Here is a 22,899-nt window from a genome sequence, read left to right as displayed (position 1 = left end):
CGATTTGTTTATGACAATAGCGGCAAATTCAAAATGAAAAAAGCTGACTTGCTCAAATTAAAATGTTTGACTTTATTGATGTAAATGCGTATCTATACGAGTTTTTACAACAGTGTTATATATTAGATTCCATAATTTACAATTTTTAGGAATGTTATCTTAGCTAAGATTACTACTCGGTCCACATACACACATAAGCAACAAGGAAATGGTAAAAAATAGTAATACCAAACTAACTCACAAATTAAATAAGCCGCATTTAATACACACTTTAGAAGTTGTATTTTTCCCATTTACAACATACTTGGAGAATACTTAAAACAATTGTAATGGCCTTCATAGAGCTATAAGGAAACAATAATGATTTACCTGCAATTATTGAGCATTCAATATACATAATGTTGCCCCATTAACGAAGGTTTAAATATTTGTACATTCTGTGCATGTAGTTGTACATACTGTCATTATGTACGTGTACAGAGCAGCAATCACTTGACCTGCAGTTATTGCTCGTGGCCAATCCTACCAGGATCCATTAAACGTTATAGTGTATATACTTAAAACATATAAGCAAAGCTATGGGCTGCCATTTATAATTACGCCCTAAAGAATCTTACAACTCGTACAATATATTGTCGACAAATCGGGCACTCGTTTAGCACCTTTCCACAATTGGTGCACGTGGCCATGTGGCCGCATTCCAGAAATACGCACTCAATTGGCGCATCCATGCATATTTTACACAGCTCATCCGTGGCAAGTTTCTCAACAGCTGCAACAGTTACAAATATTGAGTGTGATACATTTGGATTAGATTGATGGACATACCAGGCGCTGTGCGCATTGTTTTCCATAATCTGCTCACGCGATCGAGCAGCTCCTGTTTCTCACAGCAGCCTTTGTAGTCAACACGGTGCAACATTAAAACTTCTTTTAACTGTTTCACCGTTAAGTTCTCCAAGTCTTTTCTGTGGGTGCACAAAGTAAAAAAAGGAATATATAAAAAAAGAGTCAATGATGATTCTATCAATGCATTGTCAATATCACAATACCCTCTGGAATTATTTAGTATTTCACTTACAGGTCCTCAATGTCTTCCAGGTTTAAGAAGCGTGAATCCAAGCAGTTGGGCGGCTCAAAGCCCAATGGCGAGGCATACACATGGATGCCCTCGTCATCGTCCCAACGTGTCTCATTGTCATCCTGCGTGGGCGAGAACTCAATGGTCGGTGTTATGGGCAGACCAGCAGCACCCCCGGCTGCCAAACTGCCTGTCTCGGCACCGCTCAGCGGCGAGACGGCATGGCTGTCTGCCTCGGAGCAATCCAAGGATTTGGTGCGCTGCTCCAGGTAGGTGAGAAACTCTTGCAGTTCTCGCTTGATGTCCTCCTCGGACATTTGCGAGTTCTCCAAGTGGCGTCGCATCTTCTCCACATGTCGCCGTATATTTGTTTTGTTTTTGCCACAGCGGTGACAGCTGGCGCGCATAGTTTCCGGCTCGGGTTGTTCACGTAGAGTGCTCAGGGCCAAGCCGCTGGCAGCCACAGGTGATTCATCATCGCTGGAATGGTGACGACGATTCAGGTAACCGTCGGAGCGTCGTCGCGTTACCTTCTTGGTTCGCGGCGGCACGGTGACTGTGCGCTGCTCAATGTTTGGCATCTCACCGGGCTCATTTTGCAGCGTCACTTCTAAGATCTCCTCTTCGGTATTTCCCGACTGCGTTGGCGTTGCCTGCAACTGTTTTTGACTACCACTTGGTGCTGTTTGTTCCAGCAATTGCCACTGATCCAAGTTGCTGCTGTTGGTATCGGTTGCCCCTTTGCTCTCATCAGAGATGCCGCCAATAGCGCCCAGCTCTTCGAAACTGGACTGCGAGGAGGCGTCTGCACCGCAAGCGTCCACTTTGGAGCTAAGCGAACCCTGCTTCGAGTAGCCTGGACTGGTGCTATTTGCAGTTGCTGCAGTTGTTGTTGTTGTCGTCGCCGAGCCCAGACCCGCTGAGCTTGCATCCAGGGTTGGCCTGATGAGGCTGGACTGTCCAGCACTGTTCTCCGTGTTTTTGAGCGATGTGCGTTCACTAAATGTGTTGATTATCTCCTCATCCGAGCACTCGCATTCGGAATTGTCAGGATCATCATCATTAGACGATAACCGAACAGCTTCCACAGCGGATCTGCGATCCTGTGTCGCTGTGGGCGATGTTGTTGTACGCGTCGATGAAGTCGATGGACTGACATGCACGTGCGCCGCCTCCGTGGAGTTGCCTCTGGCCACAGTCGGTGTTCGTGTTGGTGTCGCCGTCGTTCCATTGACAGCACTGGCGTATGTGGGTATCTCCCGCGTGGATACGCGCGGCTGCTCAAATATGTGAGAGGGCGGCGTTGGGCCGCCATTGTCATGGGATGCATGGCGGCTGGTCTCACGACTATTTTCGGAGCTGGACTTGTTGTCGAAGGACGCCAGGGAATCACTGATATTATCACTCAAATTGGTGAAAAAATTTTGGCACGTTTGCTTCAGACTATCCATTGGATTGGCTTGGCCACGTCCAGGACTATTATTCGGCGGTCGACCCATCGCATCGCGATCCGACTGTGCAACATGCGTCAGCACCAGACCGACCAGCTCCTCCTTTTCTGCAATACAAAATGTGCGATGTATGAGCTTATCTGAACATGCATTTTATCATCTTAATAATGACTCACCCAGGCAGCCCTCTGTGGAAATGTGTTTGGATTGCAAATAGAATATTAAATCTTTTGGCTTCAGTTTCAATAAATCCGTGCGTTGGAGCGGCCGTTGTGCAAATATTGCACAGCGTTGGCAGCGACGCGCCGTCGTCACTGTCAAACAGTTGTTGCAATAATATCGCCTGAAAACAATGGCAAATTTCGAATGAATGCGTACAATTTTCATGGAATATGTGTTACCTGCAGTCAAAGCAGCTACGCTTACGGCGAAATACCGTGAATTCAACGCCACAGCTTTCACAAGGCATGCTGTCTGTTTGGTGTCCTTTCGATCGACCGTTTCCGTTTTCCTCTGCTGCTACTGCTGCTGCTGCTGCTTATCCTTGCCCTTTGCCTTACGCCCACCACACCATTGCATTTGTGTTTTCAATGTCAAATCGCAAATCAATTTCACAACATGCGCGATTTTCGTCAATATGCTGTGGGCCGACTCTTCGCTTAACACTCTGAGATAATCGTTTTACACCGCTACTTACTCATCGGGGCCCCAAAACTTATAAGCAAGTAGATTTTACAAAATTTTATCAATACGCAAAGTGTATATATGTTCGTACATACATTTCAGCACATCACTAACAAAGACGATAGGCAACACAACAAAATATCGATTGAACTATCGACTATGAGTAATAGGAGACTGCAAGAAAAAAAAACCGTTCAAATACATACATAAATATTTACATATTTGCTAGGCTGCTGCTATTGGCAGCAAATTAAATATTTAAAAGAACAAACATTTTTAATACACATTTATGTAAACAATATTGTTATTTCATTTTATTAAAATTCATCATGCTTGTTCTCTTTCTAGCATCAAAACAAAAATATTTGTATATAAATATTAGTTCAATCAATCAATTCACAATTCTCTCTCATTGAGCTCTTAATTATAATTATTAATAAAAATTTCATGGTATTTATCAACATCAATAATACGTGTGTTAAATTTTAAATTGATACAGGAAAAATTCCAAGGGGATTGCTATTACAATATTAAGTACGAGAACATAAAATAATAAATACAATATAAATGTAATCTGAAAAACCTGAAGAAATCAAACATTTTATAATATACTCGCATTAGTTTAGTTTATGTTTATTTAATTCACATCCACTACTTATAGCTACGTATGTAATTATATGCAATTAAATAGTTAAGTGCCATAAAACGTTGCAATCTTTTCATTTTTAAAATAATACATCAGTTAATTGCTATATGTATGTATATATATATATATCTATCCATATATATATATATATGTATATATATTTTACGATTTTTGCACGCATTGAAAACATGTTTGCTCTTCTACTTGATCAAGTCATTTAGTACATATATACACATGTGGTTTCCTATGATTGAGCTTTTCGAAATTCTTGTTGATAAGTCTTTAATTTAAAAACAAATGCGTCCGTTGCCCTTTTTCTCTGCTACGCGTTAAATGTTTGCAAAGGTTGTAAATAATCATCTAGCTGGCTGACTGGCTGTGTGCATTTGTTATTGTTGTTCGTGGTAGTTGTGAATCATCAAGCAGCGCCAGCACCGCATCATAGATCTTTGACCATTGGCCAGAACCGACTACAGAGGTGTGTGTTTGTGTGTTCTCTTTTCATTTTTTGTGTTGTTTGCAAGTAAACAAAAAAAGAAAAATTTAAGCAAGATAGATTGATAGTTGAATATAGAAAGAGAGCGCGCAAATAAATATTGTGTTGAAAATGAAGAGCTTTAAGTTTCTATTGGCGAGTTAAACGCTGTTGCTGCTTGGCCCTTCAACTGTTATGTGTGTGGGTTTGGCTAGTGGCTGCATCTAAAACTATGACACATGGTCCGTATCGCCGCCGGCCTTCACATGGCTATGTAATGGATCGTCATTGTTGTTGTCATCATCGTGGACGGCCACTTCGAGCGCACGATTCTTTTCGTATTCGACAAAGTCATCAAAGAGACTTGGCCACGCTTCGGTATCATCGTAATTTTCTATATCACATTGTTCAGTAAAATTGAGGTACATGTTCCATGTATCCTTGGGTATGCGGCGTATGTTCGGATGCTTTTCGAGGAAGTTTACCCAGTTTGAAAAGAGATCAGGTCTTTGTACAGTGAACACAAGTTTCCACAAATCGATTGCCATTTCCAACGACAAAACGCGCTGATCCGGCTCCAAGCCAAAACTGGAAAACAAACATAATTCGTAAATAATAAAATTGTAAATATACCATTTGCCCAGCATACCGAAAGGTAAAACGATAGAGCTGCTTAAACATCTCAGAGTCAACCACAAGCATTTCAATTGTTTGCTCAAGCCTTAAGCGTATGCTGGCAATTGTGTCCGCTCGCATCTTGTGCAGACCATCAATAAATTCCGTTTTGGTAAAGCGGCACATCTGTGAAGCGTCCAAGCACCAGGCAAGCACAAGTATTGCAAATTCATCGGGCTGATAGTTAAGATCATTGCACAGGCGCTCAATGCCATCAGTGAGTATCATATCTTCATCATCTGGATCTTTGTACACTTCGAATAATTTGTTTAGCGTTTGATGTGACACTTCCATTGATTCCTTGACTGCTGCAATTAAACGTGAAAGGAATCAAATAGAATAGAAGATAAGATTACCTTGTTTTGTTTTATTTTACATACCAGTTGTTATAATTTCGCTCATGGTCGGCGCACTTCCATTAAGCAAGCCTAAGGACTTAAAACTATTACGCTTAGTATCACAATTATTTGCTGGCTTGAGTGGAGTTCGATTAGAGAGCAATTCATCCGTTTCTGCAAGACAACATTAAATGAAGACACGAGAGAGAGTGACCCCCATCAAGCTTACCGCGTGGCCTGTCGTTGTAAATGCCGCAACGTTCATTTGCATTGGGCCCAACGATGTCGTAGCAGTTGCCAATGCTGGTGGCCGCTTGGCAGCTGTTAGCGTTTGTATGCAATGCGTTTGGTGTGGACGAGCAGCTGGTTGGCAACGTTGGTGCGGCAGACGACGACTGGAAGCATTTCAGGCAATTGCCCATAGTGCGCTGCGCGCTCTCCAGCGGGCACTTGGCGTTCACAATATTTTCCTGCCTGCTACTGTTTGTTTCAGTTCGTGTGTGTTAGTGTATTGGTGTAATGGTGTGTGTAGGTGTAGTTGACACTTGTTTTTTTTTAACTGTCTGACTGACAGTGAGAGGTATCGGTATCGATATTGGTATTGGTTGTGTATTGTGTTGCCAGTGAATTGTGGCTACTGGCTACTGGCAACTGGCAACTGGCTGCTATGGGCTATGGCTATGTTTCTTAATGGAGGAAGGAAGAGGAGGAGGTGAAGGTGAAGGCTATTGAATGATATTGATAATCACTTAGCTAGCGTTAGCTTGCTTTGACTGCTTGGCATTGGCACTGGAATTTCCATGGAACGTTACTACTGACGCACCATTGATGCATCGAACATATGTTGGCGACGACTTCTTCCTTGTTGCTGTGACTGCTGCTGCTATTGCTGCTGTTGTTATTTTGATGCCTCCTACGCAAGCTCATGTGTATGTTTTTGTGTGTGTATACATACATATGCAATTGTAGTAGTCAACCAACCACCACAAAGCTTGTGTGCGTAAATTCGTCAACTTGGTGGATTTCACATCTTTTTCTATTGTTATGCACTGCACTGCGTTAGTTATGTATCATAATTAGTCTTCATTTATTTATTTATATTTATTCGTTTGTGTTTCACGAGGCTGCTTTTCTGCAGAATTTCTGGCCCTAAAATAACTATCGCAATTATGTATCGATAAGTTTTCAATAAAAACAGGGTTGGTTGTGCGCAACAAATTAATCGCAGGGAGTTGCTATGTTGCAAACTGTTTGGTTTTTTCGATAAATAAAAACAAATTTGGTAAACAAGTTGTATTATTTATTTGGCAAGATAAAACACAATTTAAAAGAAATTATTTATCAATAAGAAGGCATTGTGACTTTTTGAATAGAAGGCATAGAATCTGTGGCTTAGCTCCCATACAACTTGGCAACCCTCACAATAATTGCGCGCTCTCTTTTGGCCATTCCCGCTCGCTCGCTCTAGATTTCAAGCCGACTTCAGTTTCAGTTACCAGCTAACAATTGCCGCAACAGAAAGTGCCTACGCTTGTGTATTCTACGGATCGCAGCAAGCAGAACTTCAACTTCTGTTATTGTTTGCTTGTGTTCGTATTTAGAAACGAAAAGTGTCAAATTGTTGAAAAACCTTTTCGTGTGTGAAGTTTGCCAAAAAAAACAGAGAAGATATTTTAGTAAGCCTTGGGATTTACAGTGAATGCTCGAGGGCCTCCATACGAACCTAATACTAGTTGGGCTTTTGGGCAATTCGAAGCCAACAAAACAAGGTTGACTGAACTTGTTGCTGGTGGGTATGTGGACAACATTGTAAATACATATGCAAGTAATTTCTTTTGGCCAAGTTGATGTGACCAATTGTGTGTGTACAGTTTGTTTGTTGTGTGTATGCTTGTCGTGTGCATGAACTCTAACCGGAACGTATGCGGCTGAAGCTTTTCCTTTTCACTTCACTGAAAGTGTCATATTTGTATTTGTAATTTTTTTTTTTGTATATTTTAGCGTGTGAATATTTGAGCTTAACTTTAAACAAATTCCTCTTAATGCTCGATTTTTCACATATACATTGCTTCTGCCATTGCAGACATTTGCTTGATAGAGCAAATGTTTTGAAATGGAATCCAATTAGTGTTAGTCTTGCACCCAGAGAAATCGTAAATATCCCATTCGATCTGAACGCATTCACTTACTAGTTGGCTCATATTGTACATGGACTTCAATGTGATTGTATCGCTCTTCTTGAATGCTACCCAACTGATTTCATCATCAATTTCATCCGTTGAGAGGCATTCCAGCCATTTCATACAGTTTGACCTTGATTCTTCTTGCAGACGATTCAATTTGGGCTGAGTTAAAAAAAACTCCTTTTCAAATGTGACTTGGCCCGTTTCCGCTTTCTTTTTCCAGAGATACATGTCGGTCGGTTCGTAGTGCTCGTAGAATGGATTCTCTTCGATGCAAATGTATTTTTCAGGGATTAGCGAAAGCATTTCACTGGCCTGCTCAAATGTGGGTTGCAGTTTGCTGGTCAATATGCTCATTGGTTATTGTAAATATCTTAGAAAATCTATACAGCTAAGATTTTCTACATGTGTCAGTTGAATAATCTTTAAAATACTTACTTTTCTAACTAGAATGCTTGAAATGTGTGTATGTATTGGGATTTCAAAACTTCTACTATCATCAGCCTTTAAATCCAGACTGGAAGCTCTAAGCTTTTTACTTTTATGGTTAAGTTTAATTGACATATGCATATTTGAAGTAATTATTTTTATCCGGCAGTATGAGAAATGTGAAAGTAGAACGGCATTCAAAAGGGTTGCTTTGTTTTGACTTCAATAACAATTTCAAGTCGCGTTCGTCTTTTACCCGAATTTTTAGCTATATTTCTATTGCTCATCATAGTTTGCAGTCTATGGAAATAACCAGCAGATAAAAGCAGTGGAAATGTCTTCAGATCGATTTCACAAGTGAGTTTTGAAGCTACGAGCTACATGCAATTAATAATGCCACACGTATCTTATCTATTCCACCCGCCACAATTATCATTGACTGTTTTTGATTTGTATTTGTAACCAACAGAGCAGCTAAAGATGGGCTGCTCGATGTGCTGAAGGAGGCCACACGCAAGGATGCCAATGCCAAGGACGATGACTCAATGACACCGGTGATGTGGGCGGCATTCGAGGGCCGTCTGGATGCACTGCGTTTACTCTGTGGCAGAGGGTATGGAAATGACACATGAGCCAAGTATAAATATGTATTGAATTTCTGCTTTGCAGCGGTGATCCCGACAAGTGTGATCAATTTGGCAATACAACGCTTCATCTGGCCGCTGCTAAAGGGCATTTGCATTGCGTTGATTTCCTAATCAAATTCGGCGTGAACATGTACGCCTTGGATATTGATAGACACAATGCCAAGGATCTGGCAGCTATCAATAATCGGGATGAGATTCTACGTTATTTGGATGCAGCCGCGGCCAATTTTGAAGCTAACGAAAAGTAAGCTTAATTTATCAATTTGAAATTGAAGCTGGAGTTTTAGTATCGCAAACAAAACACACCTTTCAAAGATATTAAATAAGTGAGACATAATCGATTTTATTTTACAGAAAGAAGTCCAAGGCACTGAAAGAGATCGCTGAAAAGGAGTGCGAGAAGCGCGTTAAGGAATACATGAAGCGGCAGCAGCAGCAACGTCAGTTCAACGATTACTCCGATCTTAAGCCGAGCAGTGGTCAGGGCTTGGGCGGCAGCAGCAGCAAGTCTAGCAATATGCTGTCCACACTGAAGCAGAAGATTTGGTCCAGTCAGGGCAATCTGAACAAGACGCCGCGCGAGCAGCCGGCTGTGCCTGTGCCTCCCCAGCCGTTGCGTAGCGGCGCCAAGTTCAGTGATCTGGTGGGCAGCGGCAGCAGCAGCAGTGGCGGCTCCACCATTGCCAGTCGCATGGGCACCGTGCAAAAGAAGCAGCAACAACAGCAGCAGGCTAAATCACAGCACTCAAGTGCCTGTCCACATGCAACAGCCGCCGATGGCGGCTTCAAGGTGCGTGAATTGGAGCCCGATGGCAAGCGTACGATTACATCACTGACGGGATTGCAACGTGACTCGGAGGTGCTCTATGTGGGCACCTTTAGTTCCAACGAGGATGGCAGTGGCAAGCGTGGCAAGATCGCTGACGTATTCGAAGTGGACGATGGCGCCGAGCGCGATGCGTGCAGATCCGGTTACAGCACGGCGCTGGCACGCTCCTTCTCCCAGCCGGATATTCTGGGTGATGGGCAGCTGGCGCAGGAACTAAGCGAGGAACTGGTGCTGCAGCGACCAATCGGCCTCTTCGATCGTCCCACCATGCTGGGCAGCATTGCCTTCAGGCGCTCAGTGACGGCGGCGCTCAGCCAGCTACAGCTGCAGGCACAGGACACCGTCGACAGCATATCCAGCTCGACCATGCGAAACGCGGGCAGCACCAGCAGCAGCCACAACAATAACAATAACAACAACAGCAACAAATCACGCTCTAGCAATGGAAAGGCGCGCTTGTATTTGAATCTATCCGATGACTCAGACTCGGAAGCCGAGGGTGATGATGTCTACAGCGAGGATGAGGACGATCAGGAGGGAGCAGCCAGTGCCTTGCAGCGTTTTCTCACCGTCTGGGCACTGGATGAGTATCTGCCAGTGTGAGTTATTTAACTAGACCTTACTATAACACGACTAGCAGATACTGTGACCAGTTCTAATAGTCTAAAAGTTCTCAGCTTGTCTCAGAAATTGTCTCCATCAAACTTTACTATTTAATATTATGCCCCTTTTACTAATGTTAAAAAATGAAGCTAACAGTAAATGTTCTGTAGTTTTCAGAAACAGGAAATTGATTTGGAGACGCTCATGCTGCTAACGGAGGCGGATCTTAAATCGTTGGGTCTGCCGCTGGGACCCTTCCGTAAGCTCACCTTTGCAATACAGGAGCGACGAAATGCTCTCGCCAATCCCGGGCCCATGGTGGACAGTCGGCTATAGTTATGTAACAATATTGCTTAGAGCTTTAATAAAACAACAATTGATGTGTTAGGACTAATAATCAATAGTAAAGAAACAAACGAAGTGGAGTGGGTTTTTCTTCTAACCAGCCACCTGCTGCATCATATAGAGATTAGCATAGATGCCGTTGAGTCCCATTAGATGATCGTGGGTGCCCTGCTCCACAACGATGCCCTTCTTGAGTACACAAATCAGATCCGCATCACGCACGGTGCTCAATCGATGTGCAATTGTGACGCAAGTGCGTCCGGCGCGTGCCTCGTCGAGTGCCTGCTGCACCACCTTCTCGCTCTCCAGATCCAACGCGGATGTCGCCTCGTCTAAAATCAATATCTTTGGATTGCGCACCAATGCCCGAGCAATGGCAACGCGCTGTTTCTGGCCACCGGACAACTGTGATGTCTTGCCCAGCCGTGTCTCATAGCCCTGGGGCAGGGAGCTAATGAAATTGTGTATGTTGGCTTTTTTGGCCGCCTCGATAATCTCCTGCATGGGCACATCGTCGCGGAAATTGTTGCCATAGGCAATATTCTCGGCAATCGTCCGATCGAACAGCACCGGCTCCTGCGAGACGAGGCCGAGCTTGGAGCGCAGCGTGTCCAGCGGAAAGTCTGTGCTGGGCACACCACTCAAATTCACGGAGCCCGAGACGGGATCATAGTAGCGCAACAGCAGCTGTATGCAAGTGGATTTGCCGGAACCGGAGGGGCCCACCAGAGCCACCGTGGTGTTCTTCTTAATGCAGAGATTCAAGCTGTGCAATATCGGGGTATCCTTGCGCGTGGGATACTCAAAGCAAACATTCTCATACACAATATCACCTTCGGATTTCTGAAAGAGTTAAGACTTGGTATTTAACCATTGACTTTGAGTGCATTTGCAATTGTCAGCTCACCTCGGCCGTGTTGTAGGGATTGAGTGGCGGATTGGACTGTTTGGGTACCTGCTCGAACAGCTTCATCAGCCGTCCGGCAGAAATAATGGCATCGTTCACATTTGGAGCGTAGGCCAGTGCCTGACCCAGCATCCAGGAGCCAAAGATCAGTGCCTCGGCCACCTTGATGATATCCTCATACGGCAGCAGACCATCGGCGAACAACAGGCCACCATAGTAAAGACTCACTCCATAAGCCAGAAACGGCGCCGCTTGCCCCAATGCAAAGACCAAGCCACGGAAACGCACCTTTCTGCGCGAAGCGATATCCACCTGATCAATCTGGCTGATGTAGCGCTCCAGCACCATTTGCTCCAGTCCCAAGCCGTTGACAGTGCGTATATTTGCAATGGCCTCAACAGCCACCTGGGAGGCCTCCTCGATGGCCATCTTGGCCCATTGCACATTCTTCGCTATGAAGCGACCCTCGAGATACACAGACAAGCAGAGGAAGGGCAGCGTGACAAGGGTCAAAAGCGTCTGCTGCCAGGAGTAGATGAAGCCAATTATCATGCCAACGGCCAGGGTAACAACAGCTTGCAGCATGATGCCAACACGTGCACCAGTTGCCTGTGGAACGAACAGAATTCGATTTTAATTCAGCGAGAAAAAAAGGGATTATTCTTTTTATATGGCAAACAATATGATTTGGAAACTCAAATGCTGATCAAGAATACGTGTTTAACTTAAATTGGATTCAAATATGTTAGATGAACTCATTTCTTTTCAAAATTTCATGTTGAATTCTTAATAGATTTAAGTTTGCAAAGAATAAATGTGAAAAAAACGTTTAGTTTTTTGTAGTGTATAAAATTGCCTGTGAGAGGCTCTTGAACTCACCCCCTGGACATTGGAACAGTCGCCGGCAAGTCGGGCGCACAGTGCACCCACCGAATTGCGTTCATCATCAAAGAAGGCCACCTCCTGCGACATAATCGTCTTGAAGGCGGTCTTCCTGAGGCGGGTAGTCATTTTAACGCCCGCCGTTGTAAACATGTAGCTCTGCAGCATTGTGCCCACGCCGGCCATTACGCCGATGCCAAGGAATATGAAGGAGATATCGTTGCCCCTTTTGCGCACCAGATCCTCATCTGCGTAGCCCAGGATGCCGAAGAAGTCGCCAAAGAAGAGACCCCACAGTGGAAATGTGGTGCCGTGCATGGCAGCAGCCACACAGCCCCACAACATGTAGCGCCATTCGGGTGCATTCAGTTTCATTAGCTGCATAAAGCTGACTTTTGGCTCATCCAACTTTTTCTTCTTCTTGCGACGCTGCGAGCGACCTGCGGAATTTAGGAATTAGCTTGGCCACAAAAGGGAACACTGTGAAAAACTCTGGGAAAACTTACGTTTACTACGTGAACTGACACTGAAGCCGTCTTCCTTGCTGTTGCTTGTTGGCGCCACAGTTTCATCGATGTCCTCATCTCCATCCTCGTCGTCGTCGTCGTCAACCCCATCATCGTCATCATCGAGGATGTCATCCTCCCTGTGTTTTGACAGCGGCACTTTAACCATACCGCTGGCTGAATCCTTTTCGTCAAGGTCCGCACCCTCGCTGGCCTCCTTGCGACGAGTGATGTTAACCAGCTCACAGTACAAACCACCCTTGTCCATGAGCTCGTCGTGTGTGCCCTGCTCAGCCACCCGGCCGTCCTTAACAAACACAATTTTGTCGGCATTAGTCACAGTCGATAGGCGATGTGCAACAACCAGGGTGGTTGGCCCCTGGCTGGCAAGCTCCAATGCATCCTGTACACGCTTCTCGGAGGTGGGGTCCAATGCCGATGTTGCCTCATCCAGCAACAGGATCTGCGGGTTGCGCACCAGCGCCCGGGCAATAGCAATGCGCTGCTTTTGACCGCCAGACATTTGGGCACCACGCTCACCCACCTTCGTGTCGTAGCCTTTGGGCAGCTTGCTGATGAACTCGTGGCAATTGGCATTGCGGGCTGCACGCTCAATCTCCGATTGTGTGGCCAGCGGATTGCCGAAGCGTATGTTCTCACCGATTGTGGTCGCGAACAGGACCGGCTCCTGGCCAACGACGCCAATCTGGGCGCGCAGCCAGGCCACATTCAATGTTCTGAGATCGTGGCCATCCAGTTTGACGCTGCCCTGTTCTGGATCGTAGAAGCGCTGCATTAGCTGGATAACGGTGCTCTTGCCACAGCCAGAAGCGCCAACAAAAGCCACCGTCTGACCCGGTTCCACATCCACTGTCAACCCATTTAGGATTTGAACATCTGGACGGGAGGGGTACCGAAAGTGTATGTCCTCAAAGCGTAGACGTCCTGCAATGCCATTCGGCTTGAGGCCGTGCTCAACCATTGGATCTATTTCAGACTTGCGATCGATAATCCTAAAGAGATTGCGGGCAGCACCCACAGCAATGCCAAAGGAATCCACATGCGGCGACGAGAAGCCCAAATTCTGAGCGCCCATAATGACGGCAAATAGAACGATGACCAGCACCGCTGGCGTATAATGTCGGTCCACCTGATCGCGCTCATCGAGAATGAGATTGACGCCATACCAAATGGCAATGGCCATGCAGCCATAGATGAGCAGCCACATAACGCCAGCCCCGATGCCCGAATAGAGACCCTTCTTGCGACCGGTTACCTCAGCGGGCACCAGCAGCTTGCCAAATCGCTCGTTCTCCTTGCGCTCCCCACTGAAAGCGAGCACAGTGCGTATCCCGCTGAAGACCTCTTCGGCGACACTGCCAGCATCCGAGTAGGCCTTCAGCTCCTTTTCGGCAAGGGAGCTCTGAATTTTCGCCACCATGGCTGTGGATAATACAATGAAGGGACAGCAGGTGAGCACCACTAGCGTCAGCTTCCAGCCATAGATAAACGAGGCAACAATGCCCATCACAAAGGTCATGATGAGGAAAGTCACAATTGCCACCTAGACAAGGAAGAGACGTTGAGCATTGGATTAGATAAGAATTTAATGATTACTCTTCATATACACACCTTCTCGCCAATGCCCTCCTTTACCTTATCCAGATCCCTGCAGAGCAAGTGACAATTGAATTAGCTTTAAGATCAACGCAATTATGATGCTTGATGCTGTCCACTTACTCAGTCATTTTGCTGGCAAAATTGGTGCCCGATGTGGTGTCATACCAGGACATATCCTGGCGCAATATCGCCTCCAGAAAGAGCTTGCGTATTCGATTGATTTGATTTAAGGCCACACGATTCGAAACATCTATCGCAATTATAATCAGCATCAACATTATCACCGAACCCACCAAACTGCCAATGCCAAAGGCAACCGCATCATCTATGATTGCCTGTCTGTTCTCCTCCACGCCGGGATTGGTGCTACAAGTACACGAAACACGTTCTAAATCCTTATCCCTTCCCCAATAATTCTTAAGGTTTATGCCACAACTTACAGTCGCCTGCCGCCTCCAAAGAGAGCAAGTATAAAAGTTGGGGACGAGGTGCCCTCGCGCACATTGCGATCAATGAGCAGGGATGTGAATTCGCCATAGATCAATATGAAGTATGGTATGAAAACAGATGCCAGGGTTGCCACAATCATGCTAAGGGCGAGCAGGAAGCGCTCTCCGACAGTTGAGTAGCGAAACTGTTGAATAAATTACAATTTAATTAACAAAGTAGCTGAATTTGCTTGCTTACTAAATCGGATGCAAATATTTGAATATATAAATATTTATATAGATAAACACAAATAAAATAAACACAAAGGGCGGCTGTCAATTGTAGTGATAATAAAATAAAATAGGCATAAAATGACTAAAATTTTAATTTAAATAAAATAAACTATTCTATGACACCGAAAGAGAATAATTTCCGATGCATTATTCATTATTATTTGCATTTGCAACATTGTACGGCTTCTACAGTCTCAATGGTAATGCATTGTTGTTCGTGTAATTGATTAGATCACTTACCAAATTAAAATAATTGTACTTTTTATCAGGCTCCGCCGTTGCATCTCCTGTTTTTTTCTGCACCTGAAAGTCACCCAAATCTGGCAGCTTGGTTTGGCGCTGCTTTTTCGACTCCTTTGGCACTTCTGTTTGTTTCGACATTTTGAGATCGTGTTTTTTGTACTTTCGTGGAATCCAGTTAAGTATATAATAGATGAGTTTAATCCATTCGTATCTCACACTTAGAATGTCGTTGCGATCGATTGTGGCACCCTTTTTTATTACAATTTGAAAAACAATCATAAATTAATTGATTTTAGTTTGGTTTTTATACAGTGTCGTTTGATAGCAACAATGTGAATTGATAAATAACAAAACAAAACTATTTCCCAAGACAATTTATAGAAATTAGTTGAACCAGTTGCAGCTTGATAAATTGAGCAAGTGATGACTGCACACTTGTATCAATTGAAACTGGTAGCGCATCCATAAATGAATATGAATTACAACCAAAGTGAAAATGAATATTTTTTTGTTTATTTTTCTCTGACAATCGATCGAACAATACAATTGGATCGTAATCTTTTCGTAGCACCCCAGATCTTCACAAATTACCAATTATATTTTTATATAGAAATTGATATGCTTCGGTGTGTTAATGCCCGATCCTATTATTTTATATATACGAGTATATATATATATTTTTGTTGACTTCGAATATTCGAGTATTCAATTGTTCGCTGATTGGCGGCGTTACGGTTTTGGATCGCGGTTCTTAAGCGATTTCACGATCTTGGGGGCAGCAGACAGCGTTTGCATCTCGACAACACGCGATTGGAATTGATACTGATGGGACCAGCGAACAGGCGACTTCGACAATACCTCGGTGGTGATAGAGTCTCTGTCGGGTCTGCCACTCCAACAAATACATGCCCACATTGTCGTTAGGCAAATACATATAAACGCATGTGATATAAATTAAAAAACACAATAAACTCGATCATAAAATGTATAATCGGAAAGAGTCGTCAATTACACTAGACAAAACAATGAGCAATAATCGTAATCTTTACAGTTTTTTTTAGCCAAAAAAATAATAATAATGTTGAGTCTGCGAGCAACAAAATCCGCTAAATTAATATTTACATGCAGTAATCATCAATGTATATTCTTATCTACACTCCACACTGCTGCAGGGCATGGAAACTAGTTTGGGCCCAGACGAACTAGTAGCATGTCTGAGCCGAGTTCTTAGCGCTTATTTCCAGTTTTACGTCCATGATATTTCCCATAAACTGTTTACGCACATGAAGAGAAAGTACCTGATGCAACTAATGGGAATAACCCAGTGAGCAGTGAATGAATTCCTGCGAAAAACTGGGTAATACTCATGCATTCAATTGCTGAGACAGATCTAGCTGATCTTGGTAATTTATAATTTGTTTAGAGCAAGTTAGGCATGTAATGTGATACGTCATGTTTTAGGACTTGGCTACTACAAACGTGAATTTTATTTAAAAGCAGTTAGCAGTTCCCTGAAAACTGACTCGAGTGCAAATGGAACATTTGCGATTGGCGACGATAATGAGAGAAATATATATATTTTATATACCTCTGCACTAACACAGCACTACACGGTTTGTGTTTATATTCAGCAAGCACATTTCCGATATTTCACGATATTTCACAACATTTTAATTAAATTAATAATGTTATTAGGCAGCCGTTAATTTCATCACTTTGTGTAAATCCATAATCAAATTATTACAATCGTGACAACTGTGCAGGTTGGTGTTTATAACAATCTTATCGGTTGGCGGTGCCTTATTTTAATGGAGGAGTAGTATAATAATAAACGCTAAATCAAGAGCAAACGCCAATATTATCAACAAGCCTAGACTATCAAAAATTGCGCAGATACATACAGATATTGAGTAAAGTTCTCTGCTCTCAGCTCATTTATGAATGGCAGTCCCTCAACGCTATAATGGCTAATACCGCATCGTATAGATTGGCAACGCTTACCAACTGGCTCGTGATGGAATAATGAAACCTTTCGTTTATAGTTTAGTCGACCACAATTTATACAGAACTGAACTACAATTGAGTAAAAGCCCCGATATTTATACTCCAACACAGGCTCTAAAAATACTTGGGAATCACTCTCGCACTGTCGTCACTGATACGACTTACCTGAGACGACCTGGCAAGCAAATCAATATTCACTTTTTCAGTTCAAAAAAATATTGTCTATACACGTGAAAGTTTGTATATATTCAAATAGAGTAAGGAGTAGATTTCTAATGATCGCTAATCGATCATATACTAAAAGCAGACAACTCGAAATTTTCAATGAAATGAAAATAATTACAAACTAAAAGTGGATAATTCAAAATTGTCAATGGTAAATAAGTAAATATTATTTATAGTTTATAGTTGTAACCTTGTCATGGTAAAAATCCGCTAACAAAGAGAGCTTTTTCAAAATTTTTATATCTCCAATTTGCTCTTCAGATTCTCAAGATGCTCCAGATGCAATGCTTACCATCTGTCTGTGGAGCAGCACTCTCTCCATTTCGGTATATTTAGGAACCGTAATGCTAAGCTCCTCAAGATCGAGACATTCTATAGTCTCTCCGTTTTGGCTACTTGCATTTAGCGGGAATCAGTCGCTTTTGGTGGTGAACTGTATTCGCAACGCTTCGAATAGAATATCAGCCACAAATAATAATAATATTCAGTCTAGTAAAATATATAAACAATACTAGATACAACATTATTCAGTCCGATTGCCTTGAATATAAACGTGACTTTCAATCTGAATAATAATCTATTTTACATTGGCAAGGCAATAATGGGGCTGGTTTTGTTTTCGTTTGCTTAGATTTTAATTGAATCATTTTAGGTAATATTTTTAAAAGGCACGCGTGAGCTTTGATAATTGAGATGAAATACATACCATAAAATGGGGCTTTTGAGATGACATAGTTTTATACAAGTTGACTGGCAAAACCAGGCAGCAAAACTTGATGATCTTAACGCCAACCAAGTCAGTGTGTTAAGGCAAAAGAGAAGGGAAGTCATTACTGAGTTGACAATTCTTTGCGCAAAAGCCCCAAGCCCGGACAATGGGTCAGTAAACTCCCAGCTAAAACGAGGCTAAGTTCGCATATTGTTAACTTTATGAGTCGAATGTAGGAAGTAAGTATTTTTACAGCATCGTCACTTAAGAATACCAAGAATTACGCGAAACGTGTTCAAAGTTGTGCATTGCCACTAAACGCAGAAATAAGTAAACATATATTTTATTAGATAATACAGATAAACAGATATATTAGATAACATCAATTAACAAATCTCCGATTGGAGTTAGCTGCTCAGGAATATAATGTGCGGATATGTTTTCGTTTCAGTGTTGCCAATTCGAATTTTGACAGTTTTAAAAATAAGATAAAATATTTTATTTTTTTTTTGCATTTTGTTCATTTTACAAATAAAATTGTGTTTGTTTTTTTTTTTTAATTTTGAGCATTTTATGCTTGATATGCTTGATAAGTAAAAGTAAAACGAAAAAGTAAAACTGTTAAAAATATTTACAACTTGATAGCTGTTGAATAAATGGTTTATATCAATTTTCCAAGTATTTTTTTTACCATTATCAAAGTCAGATATTAGTCAGATATGTAAGGTAATAGATACTTTTTGGGAATGTTTTTCCATTTTTTTTTTTGATTGAGTTTCTTATGAATATTTTCTTTTTCAAAAAACCAACTTTGTTTTCTTGTCCAAAGTTGGCTTGGATTTAGTAGCTCAAATTGATGGCCTGATGGCGATGATAAAGGTCACTGCGCACAAGGATCTCATAGCTGCTGATGCGCACCTCCTGCCCCCCAAATGGTATTTGCAGGCAGCGATGCGACTGCTGAATCTTGCCGGGCGTCAGACTGCCACAATAGTGTCCACGTCCAACAAACAACGGCTCTCCATTGCTGGCACGTCCCGCCTCGACGGCGCCGGCAGCGATGCTGCCCTCGCAGCCAGGCACCCAGTGGTACTTGGACTGCCCGATGAGCACCTCGTAGCGTGACTCGACCAGCTCGCGTCCGGCTTGTGCGATGTAGGCGCAACCATGACTGGGTGCCGCCTTGCCCGGAATATGCGATCCAGCGTAGAAGGCGCGACAGACGAGCAGCGGCGCCATATCGCTGTCGTGACCACCGAAGACGGCATCGGGTGGCGTATAACCGGGACTGGCACCCATCCACAGATCATAGTCGGTGCTGGCTCCATGGGTGGATGGACCGCTGTAGGATGGTGCACACTCGGCCGGCGTGTAGGAGGAACAGCTGGGCGCATAGGGATCCAGCGGTGGCTTATAAGTCTCTGCCGGCATAACAAAGGAAGCAGAAGGTGGTGCTACCTGAGCTGGTGTAAAGCCAACCGTGGCAGCTGGCACCATCGTTGCTGGCGTATAGGCTGGCGGCAGATGGGATTTGGGTGGTATGCCAACTGGAACGGCAAGTGGTCGCTTGTATGTGGGCAAGATCGTTGGCTCTGGTGGTGGTGGTGGTGGTGCTCCTGCTGCAAATGGACTTGCGCCGGGCATCGGCATGGGCGTGTACTGTGGCGGCCTGTCGTTCAGCGGAAAGGGCATCGCATCAAAGTCTGGCGGATATGGATAGGGCTTACGGGCAATTGCTGGCGGCGGTGGTGGTGGCGGTGGTGTTAGCGGGCACTTTTCCGCCAACTCCATGGACATGGGCGGTGGCGGCAATTGCCAGCCGGGCACCGAACGTTCCCCCTCCACAAGTATCTCGTACGAGTCCAGACGACGCTCAGCACCGCGATAGGCAATGAACAGAGCCCGATGCACCGACGATATTTTGCCAATGATCAGATGACCCTCGTAGTGACCGCGTCCAATGTACACCGGTTGATCCAGCGAAGTACGACCGCAGAGCACGGCCGTATCGGGTATAACATGATCGTAGCACTTGCTCCATGCCAGATTCTCGCCGCACAACATCTCGAACTTGTCCTTGGGCAGCGCTTCGCCGCGCAGCGAAATGTAGCCGATCTGCTTGCTGGGCACCACCTTGCAGACGAGCATGTTGCCATCGTGCTCCGCCCGACCCACATATATCATGGCGCCATCCTCATCATTGCCACCGACAACGGCATGTTGTGGCAGCGATGCATACGCCCGAGGACTGCACCCATTTGTAAGCTGTAAATAAACCAAAGAGTTGCCAATTTTAAAAATACCAACGCAATATAAATTTACGATAGCAAAACGTATCTAATCTGAAGAAAAAAACATATAAATTACTTAGTATTTGTTTGCTTTGCTCCCCATACATAATTGTGCTTATGGCCTGATTTACTATATGCCGGCTCTTTATCACAAATTTCCACATATATCTATATATATATATATATATATAAATGTATGTCTAGAAAGATAGCTTCATATTTCATGTCGATAAAGTGCTATTTCATCATGCTATATTAATAATGATCTTGTTTTCGTAGTAAATCAGCTGCTTTTTCCCCAATTTTTATAGTGTTTCTAACTAGTTAAAGAATTTGCCAAAATACTAAAATATGCTTAATAATAATAATATATAGTATGGTAAATATATTATGACGCATCGACAACTTAAATTGGAAGCGATTAATTTAATAGAATAATATTTTCTATTAACAAATTATTAGTTTGAAAAAATACATTTTCTGATAATTAGTTGACACAAAGATATGGATTCGATTATATATATATATATAAATATGCACTTGTGACTTGTAGATAAGATAGTTAGATAAAAAGCAAATAAAAATTCACATTGAAATAGTATTCCTAATCTTTTAACCATTTAGAATGCTATGTGTGAATTTGATTTCCCTTGAAAATCATCAAAACTGATTCCAGGTTCAACATCAAAATCTTTTTGAATCGTTTTTAGTCTTTATAGCAAGATAAAGTTAATAGGAATTTTCATAGACTTAAGCTTAGCTATACTTAGATATATGTATATAGATACTGAAACTGGTTCGGAATGTGTTGTAGAAGCAGTCGAACCCTTTATTGTAAATCATTTGAATATGGCATTAACAGCGGAAGAAGGAAACTGGATATAAAAAAACATAAAAATTCAAGGACATAAGGGAAGATCTATTGACGGCAGAGCACTTCGTAGGAATCGAGACGAATCTCGCGGCCTCCGTAGGGTATGTAGAGGCATCGCTGGCGGGAGGAGATCAGACCGGGCGTCAGGCTGCCATGATGGTGTCCCCGGCCATAGTAGATGGGTTCGCCGTTGCGGGCGCGACCCGTGCTGACCGCATTGGGTGGAATGCCGTGCGGCTGGGGTCTCACCCAGACATAGCCGTGGCCGGTCAACACTTCGTAGGTGGGCTTCTGGAACTCATAGCCGCCAAAGCAGACATAGGCGCATCCCTTGCTCGGTATAACCTTGGCGGGCAGCATCTCACCCTCGTGCATAGCGCGTCCGGCATAGATGGGTGTGCGATCCGAATCGTGGCCGGCAACAACGGCACCGGGTGGCGTATAGCTGGGCGAGGCGGAGACCCACACATCATGCTGCTGATGGATGAGCACCTCGTAGGTGTTGAGGCGCACCTCCTGCCCGCCAAACGGTATGTAGAGGCAGCCATGCGACGGATGCACCTTGCCGACGCACAGCGAACCGGCGTGATTGCCCCGACCCACATAGAGTGGCTCACCGGAACGGGTGGTGCCGCTGCGCACAGCATTTGGTGGTGCACCACCGCTGCAGCTGCTGACCCAGGCAAAGCCCTGGCCGACTAGCACCTCGTAGTGGGTCTTCTGGTGCTCGGTGCCGCCGTAGGCGACATAGGCGCAACCCTTGCTCGGTATAACCTTGGCGGGCAGATTCTCGCCCTCGTGGAACGACCGACCCACATATATGGGGGAGCCATCGCAATCGTGGCCCCCAACGACAGCGAACGGAGGCAGTGCGGCATATGGCGTCGAGTGCACCCAAGTGTGTTCTGCAACGAGAGGAGCGGAGAACAGCGTTTTTTTTCGGATATTAGCTGGCTGTGCCGATAAGCAATATTCAAGCGCGATAAGATAGCATTGTTAACGGCATTGTTAATGCGGTGCAAAAGTTTCATTTGTCAAATGTCGTTGACTCAATTGAATTTAAAGCGCAATTCGATTTGGGGGCGTTGCAAAAGTGTCGATTTGAGTTGAGTTGAGTTGAATTGAGAAATCACTTCTTCTTGCACTCGCCTACCAATGCTCACAACTGCTCCTGGCTGCACTGAACCTAAAAGAGTGCCAAAGAAACACAGTAATCAACACCAATCCAATTGGCAACAACAAGATTGATGCTGAGGATCACCCAGGATTGCCCAGGCTACGCTCGGTGTTAATGTGTGACGGAACTATACTAAAACTATGCTAAATGATATCCTTTTTTTCTGGAGGTGTTAAGCATTTATCGCATGTTTTCGCTTTATATCTGCTATATATATATACATATATATATATATATATATGATAACATACCCATGATTCACTGTTGTGTTGATAAGCGTACGCTGGGTTCAATTTATGATGTTTCTATTTATGGTATATAATAATACTGATATTGTATATTATTCTTTCCAC

At 43.7% G+C, this 22,899-nt stretch overlaps 6 protein-coding genes across 11 annotated transcripts; 1 reads left to right on the top strand and 5 right to left on the bottom strand.

Annotated features, from left to right (window-relative positions):
* Positions 1–52: 52 nt before the first annotated feature.
* LOC6560563 lies at positions 53–3,327 on the bottom strand. The gene is made up of 5 exons (XM_001986818.3): positions 2,934–3,327; positions 2,709–2,875; positions 1,082–2,639; positions 829–968; positions 53–772 (listed from the first exon to the last, which is right to left on the bottom strand). The coding sequence occupies exons 1-5, from the start codon at positions 2,999–3,001 to the stop codon at positions 597–599; spliced, it is 2,109 nt and encodes a 702-aa protein (XP_001986854.1). The 5' UTR covers positions 3,002–3,327; the 3' UTR covers positions 53–596.
* Positions 3,328–3,825: 498 nt separating this feature from the next.
* On the bottom strand, positions 3,826–6,453 carry LOC6560562 (DCN1-like protein 3). 2 transcript variants are annotated; one of them, XM_001986817.2, is made up of 4 exons: positions 5,580–6,452; positions 5,393–5,524; positions 4,987–5,320; positions 3,826–4,925 (listed from the first exon to the last, which is right to left on the bottom strand). In XM_001986817.2, the coding sequence occupies exons 1-4, from the start codon at positions 5,770–5,772 to the stop codon at positions 4,568–4,570; spliced, it is 1,017 nt and encodes a 338-aa protein (XP_001986853.1). In that variant the 5' UTR covers positions 5,773–6,452; the 3' UTR covers positions 3,826–4,567. The 2 variants fall into 2 exon arrangements, with proteins under 2 accessions (XP_001986853.1, XP_032590044.1); XM_032734153.2 differs by having other exon boundaries at positions 4,008–4,925; positions 4,987–5,317; positions 5,580–6,453.
* A 470-nt stretch (positions 6,454–6,923) lies between these two features.
* Positions 6,924–10,458, top strand: LOC6559860 (Usher syndrome type-1G protein homolog). Of its 4 annotated transcripts, none has more exons than XM_032734220.1 (6): positions 6,924–7,143; positions 8,231–8,319; positions 8,432–8,575; positions 8,632–8,853; positions 8,964–10,037; positions 10,212–10,458. In XM_032734220.1, exons 2-6 carry the CDS (start codon positions 8,297–8,299, stop codon positions 10,375–10,377), a joined length of 1,629 nt encoding a protein of 542 aa, XP_032590111.1. In that variant the 5' UTR covers positions 6,924–7,143; positions 8,231–8,296; the 3' UTR covers positions 10,378–10,458. The 4 variants fall into 4 exon arrangements, with proteins under 4 accessions (XP_032590111.1, XP_032590113.1, XP_032590112.1 ...); XM_032734222.1 differs by having other exon boundaries at positions 6,929–7,139; positions 8,255–8,319; XM_032734221.1 differs by having other exon boundaries at positions 6,929–7,139.
* LOC6560109 (multidrug resistance protein homolog 49) lies at positions 10,373–16,085 on the bottom strand. The gene is made up of 9 exons (XM_001986815.3): positions 15,858–16,085; positions 15,264–15,515; positions 14,742–14,935; positions 14,422–14,667; positions 14,314–14,350; positions 12,682–14,245; positions 12,173–12,615; positions 11,294–11,902; positions 10,373–11,229 (listed from the first exon to the last, which is right to left on the bottom strand). Exons 2-9 carry the CDS (start codon positions 15,402–15,404, stop codon positions 10,480–10,482), a joined length of 3,984 nt encoding a protein of 1,327 aa, XP_001986851.2. The 5' UTR covers positions 15,405–15,515; positions 15,858–16,085; the 3' UTR covers positions 10,373–10,479.
* A 2,666-nt stretch (positions 16,086–18,751) lies between these two features.
* Positions 18,752–22,862, bottom strand: LOC6560108 (lipoma-preferred partner). The gene is made up of 2 exons (XM_032734716.2): positions 22,798–22,862; positions 18,752–20,469 (listed from the first exon to the last, which is right to left on the bottom strand). Exon 2 carries the CDS (start codon positions 20,386–20,388, stop codon positions 19,045–19,047), a length of 1,344 nt encoding a protein of 447 aa, XP_032590607.2. The 5' UTR covers positions 20,389–20,469; positions 22,798–22,862; the 3' UTR covers positions 18,752–19,044.
* Positions 21,300–22,865, bottom strand: LOC6561311. Of its 2 annotated transcripts, XM_032734717.2 has the most exons (3): positions 22,798–22,865; positions 22,523–22,555; positions 21,300–22,274 (listed from the first exon to the last, which is right to left on the bottom strand). In XM_032734717.2, the coding sequence occupies exons 1-3, from the start codon at positions 22,799–22,801 to the stop codon at positions 21,415–21,417; spliced, it is 897 nt and encodes a 298-aa protein (XP_032590608.1). In that variant the 5' UTR covers positions 22,802–22,865; the 3' UTR covers positions 21,300–21,414. The 2 variants fall into 2 exon arrangements, with proteins under 2 accessions (XP_032590608.1, XP_001986849.1); XM_001986813.3 differs by lacking the exon at positions 22,523–22,555 and having other exon boundaries at positions 22,798–22,862.
* Positions 22,866–22,899: the final 34 nt, after the last annotated feature.

Source organism: Drosophila grimshawi, unplaced genomic scaffold, assembly GCF_018153295.1.
Source record: "Drosophila grimshawi isolate 15287-2541.00 unplaced genomic scaffold, ASM1815329v1 contig_1369, whole genome shotgun sequence".
Classification (NCBI taxonomy): Eukaryota; Metazoa; Arthropoda; class Insecta; order Diptera; family Drosophilidae; genus Drosophila; species Drosophila grimshawi.
This window is presented reverse-complemented; position numbering and strand designations above follow the sequence as displayed.

Excerpts from the sequence above, each read along its gene's own strand:
- LOC6560563 (XM_001986818.3), bottom strand. The coding sequence starts at position 3,001 with ATGCCTTGTGAAAGCTGTGGCGTTGAATTCACGGTATTTCGCCGTAAG. Across the intron at positions 2,876-2,933 it reads CGTAGCTGCTTTGACTGCAG|GCGATATTATTGCAACAACT; the intron begins GTAACACATATT and ends CATTGTTTTCAG. Across the intron at positions 2,640-2,708 it reads TTCCACAGAGGGCTGCCTGG|AAAAGGAGGAGCTGGTCGGT; the intron begins GTGAGTCATTAT and ends TTTGTATTGCAG.
- LOC6560562 (XM_001986817.2), bottom strand. The coding sequence starts at position 5,772 with ATGGGCAATTGCCTGAAATGCTTCCAGTCGTCGTCTGCCGCACCAACG. Across the intron at positions 5,525-5,579 it reads TTACAACGACAGGCCACGCG|AAACGGATGAATTGCTCTCT; the intron begins GTAAGCTTGATG and ends GTTGTCTTGCAG. Across the intron at positions 5,321-5,392 it reads GAGCGAAATTATAACAACTG|CAGTCAAGGAATCAATGGAA; the intron begins GTATGTAAAATA and ends GTTTAATTGCAG.
- LOC6559860 (XM_032734220.1), top strand. The coding sequence starts at position 8,297 with ATGTCTTCAGATCGATTTCACAA. Across the intron at positions 8,854-8,963 it reads AATTTTGAAGCTAACGAAAA|AAAGAAGTCCAAGGCACTGA; the intron begins GTAAGCTTAATT and ends TTTATTTTACAG. Across the intron at positions 10,038-10,211 it reads CTGGATGAGTATCTGCCAGT|TTTTCAGAAACAGGAAATTG; the intron begins GTGAGTTATTTA and ends AATGTTCTGTAG.
- LOC6560109 (XM_001986815.3), bottom strand. The coding sequence starts at position 15,404 with ATGTCGAAACAAACAGAAGTGCCAAAGGAGTCGAAAAAGCAGCGCCAA. Across the intron at positions 14,668-14,741 it reads TTTGGAGGCGGCAGGCGACT|CACCAATCCCGGCGTGGAGG; the intron begins GTAAGTTGTGGC and ends GTGTACTTGTAG. Across the intron at positions 14,351-14,421 it reads TTTGCCAGCAAAATGACTGA|GGATCTGGATAAGGTAAAGG; the intron begins GTAAGTGGACAG and ends CTTGCTCTGCAG.
- LOC6560108 (XM_032734716.2), bottom strand. The coding sequence starts at position 20,388 with ATGATATATGTGGGTCGGGCGGAGCACGATGGCAACATGCTCGTCTGC.
- LOC6561311 (XM_032734717.2), bottom strand. Across the intron at positions 22,275-22,522 it reads AGGAGCAGTTGTGAGCATTG|AACACACTTGGGTGCACTCG; the intron begins GTAGGCGAGTGC and ends CTCTCGTTGCAG.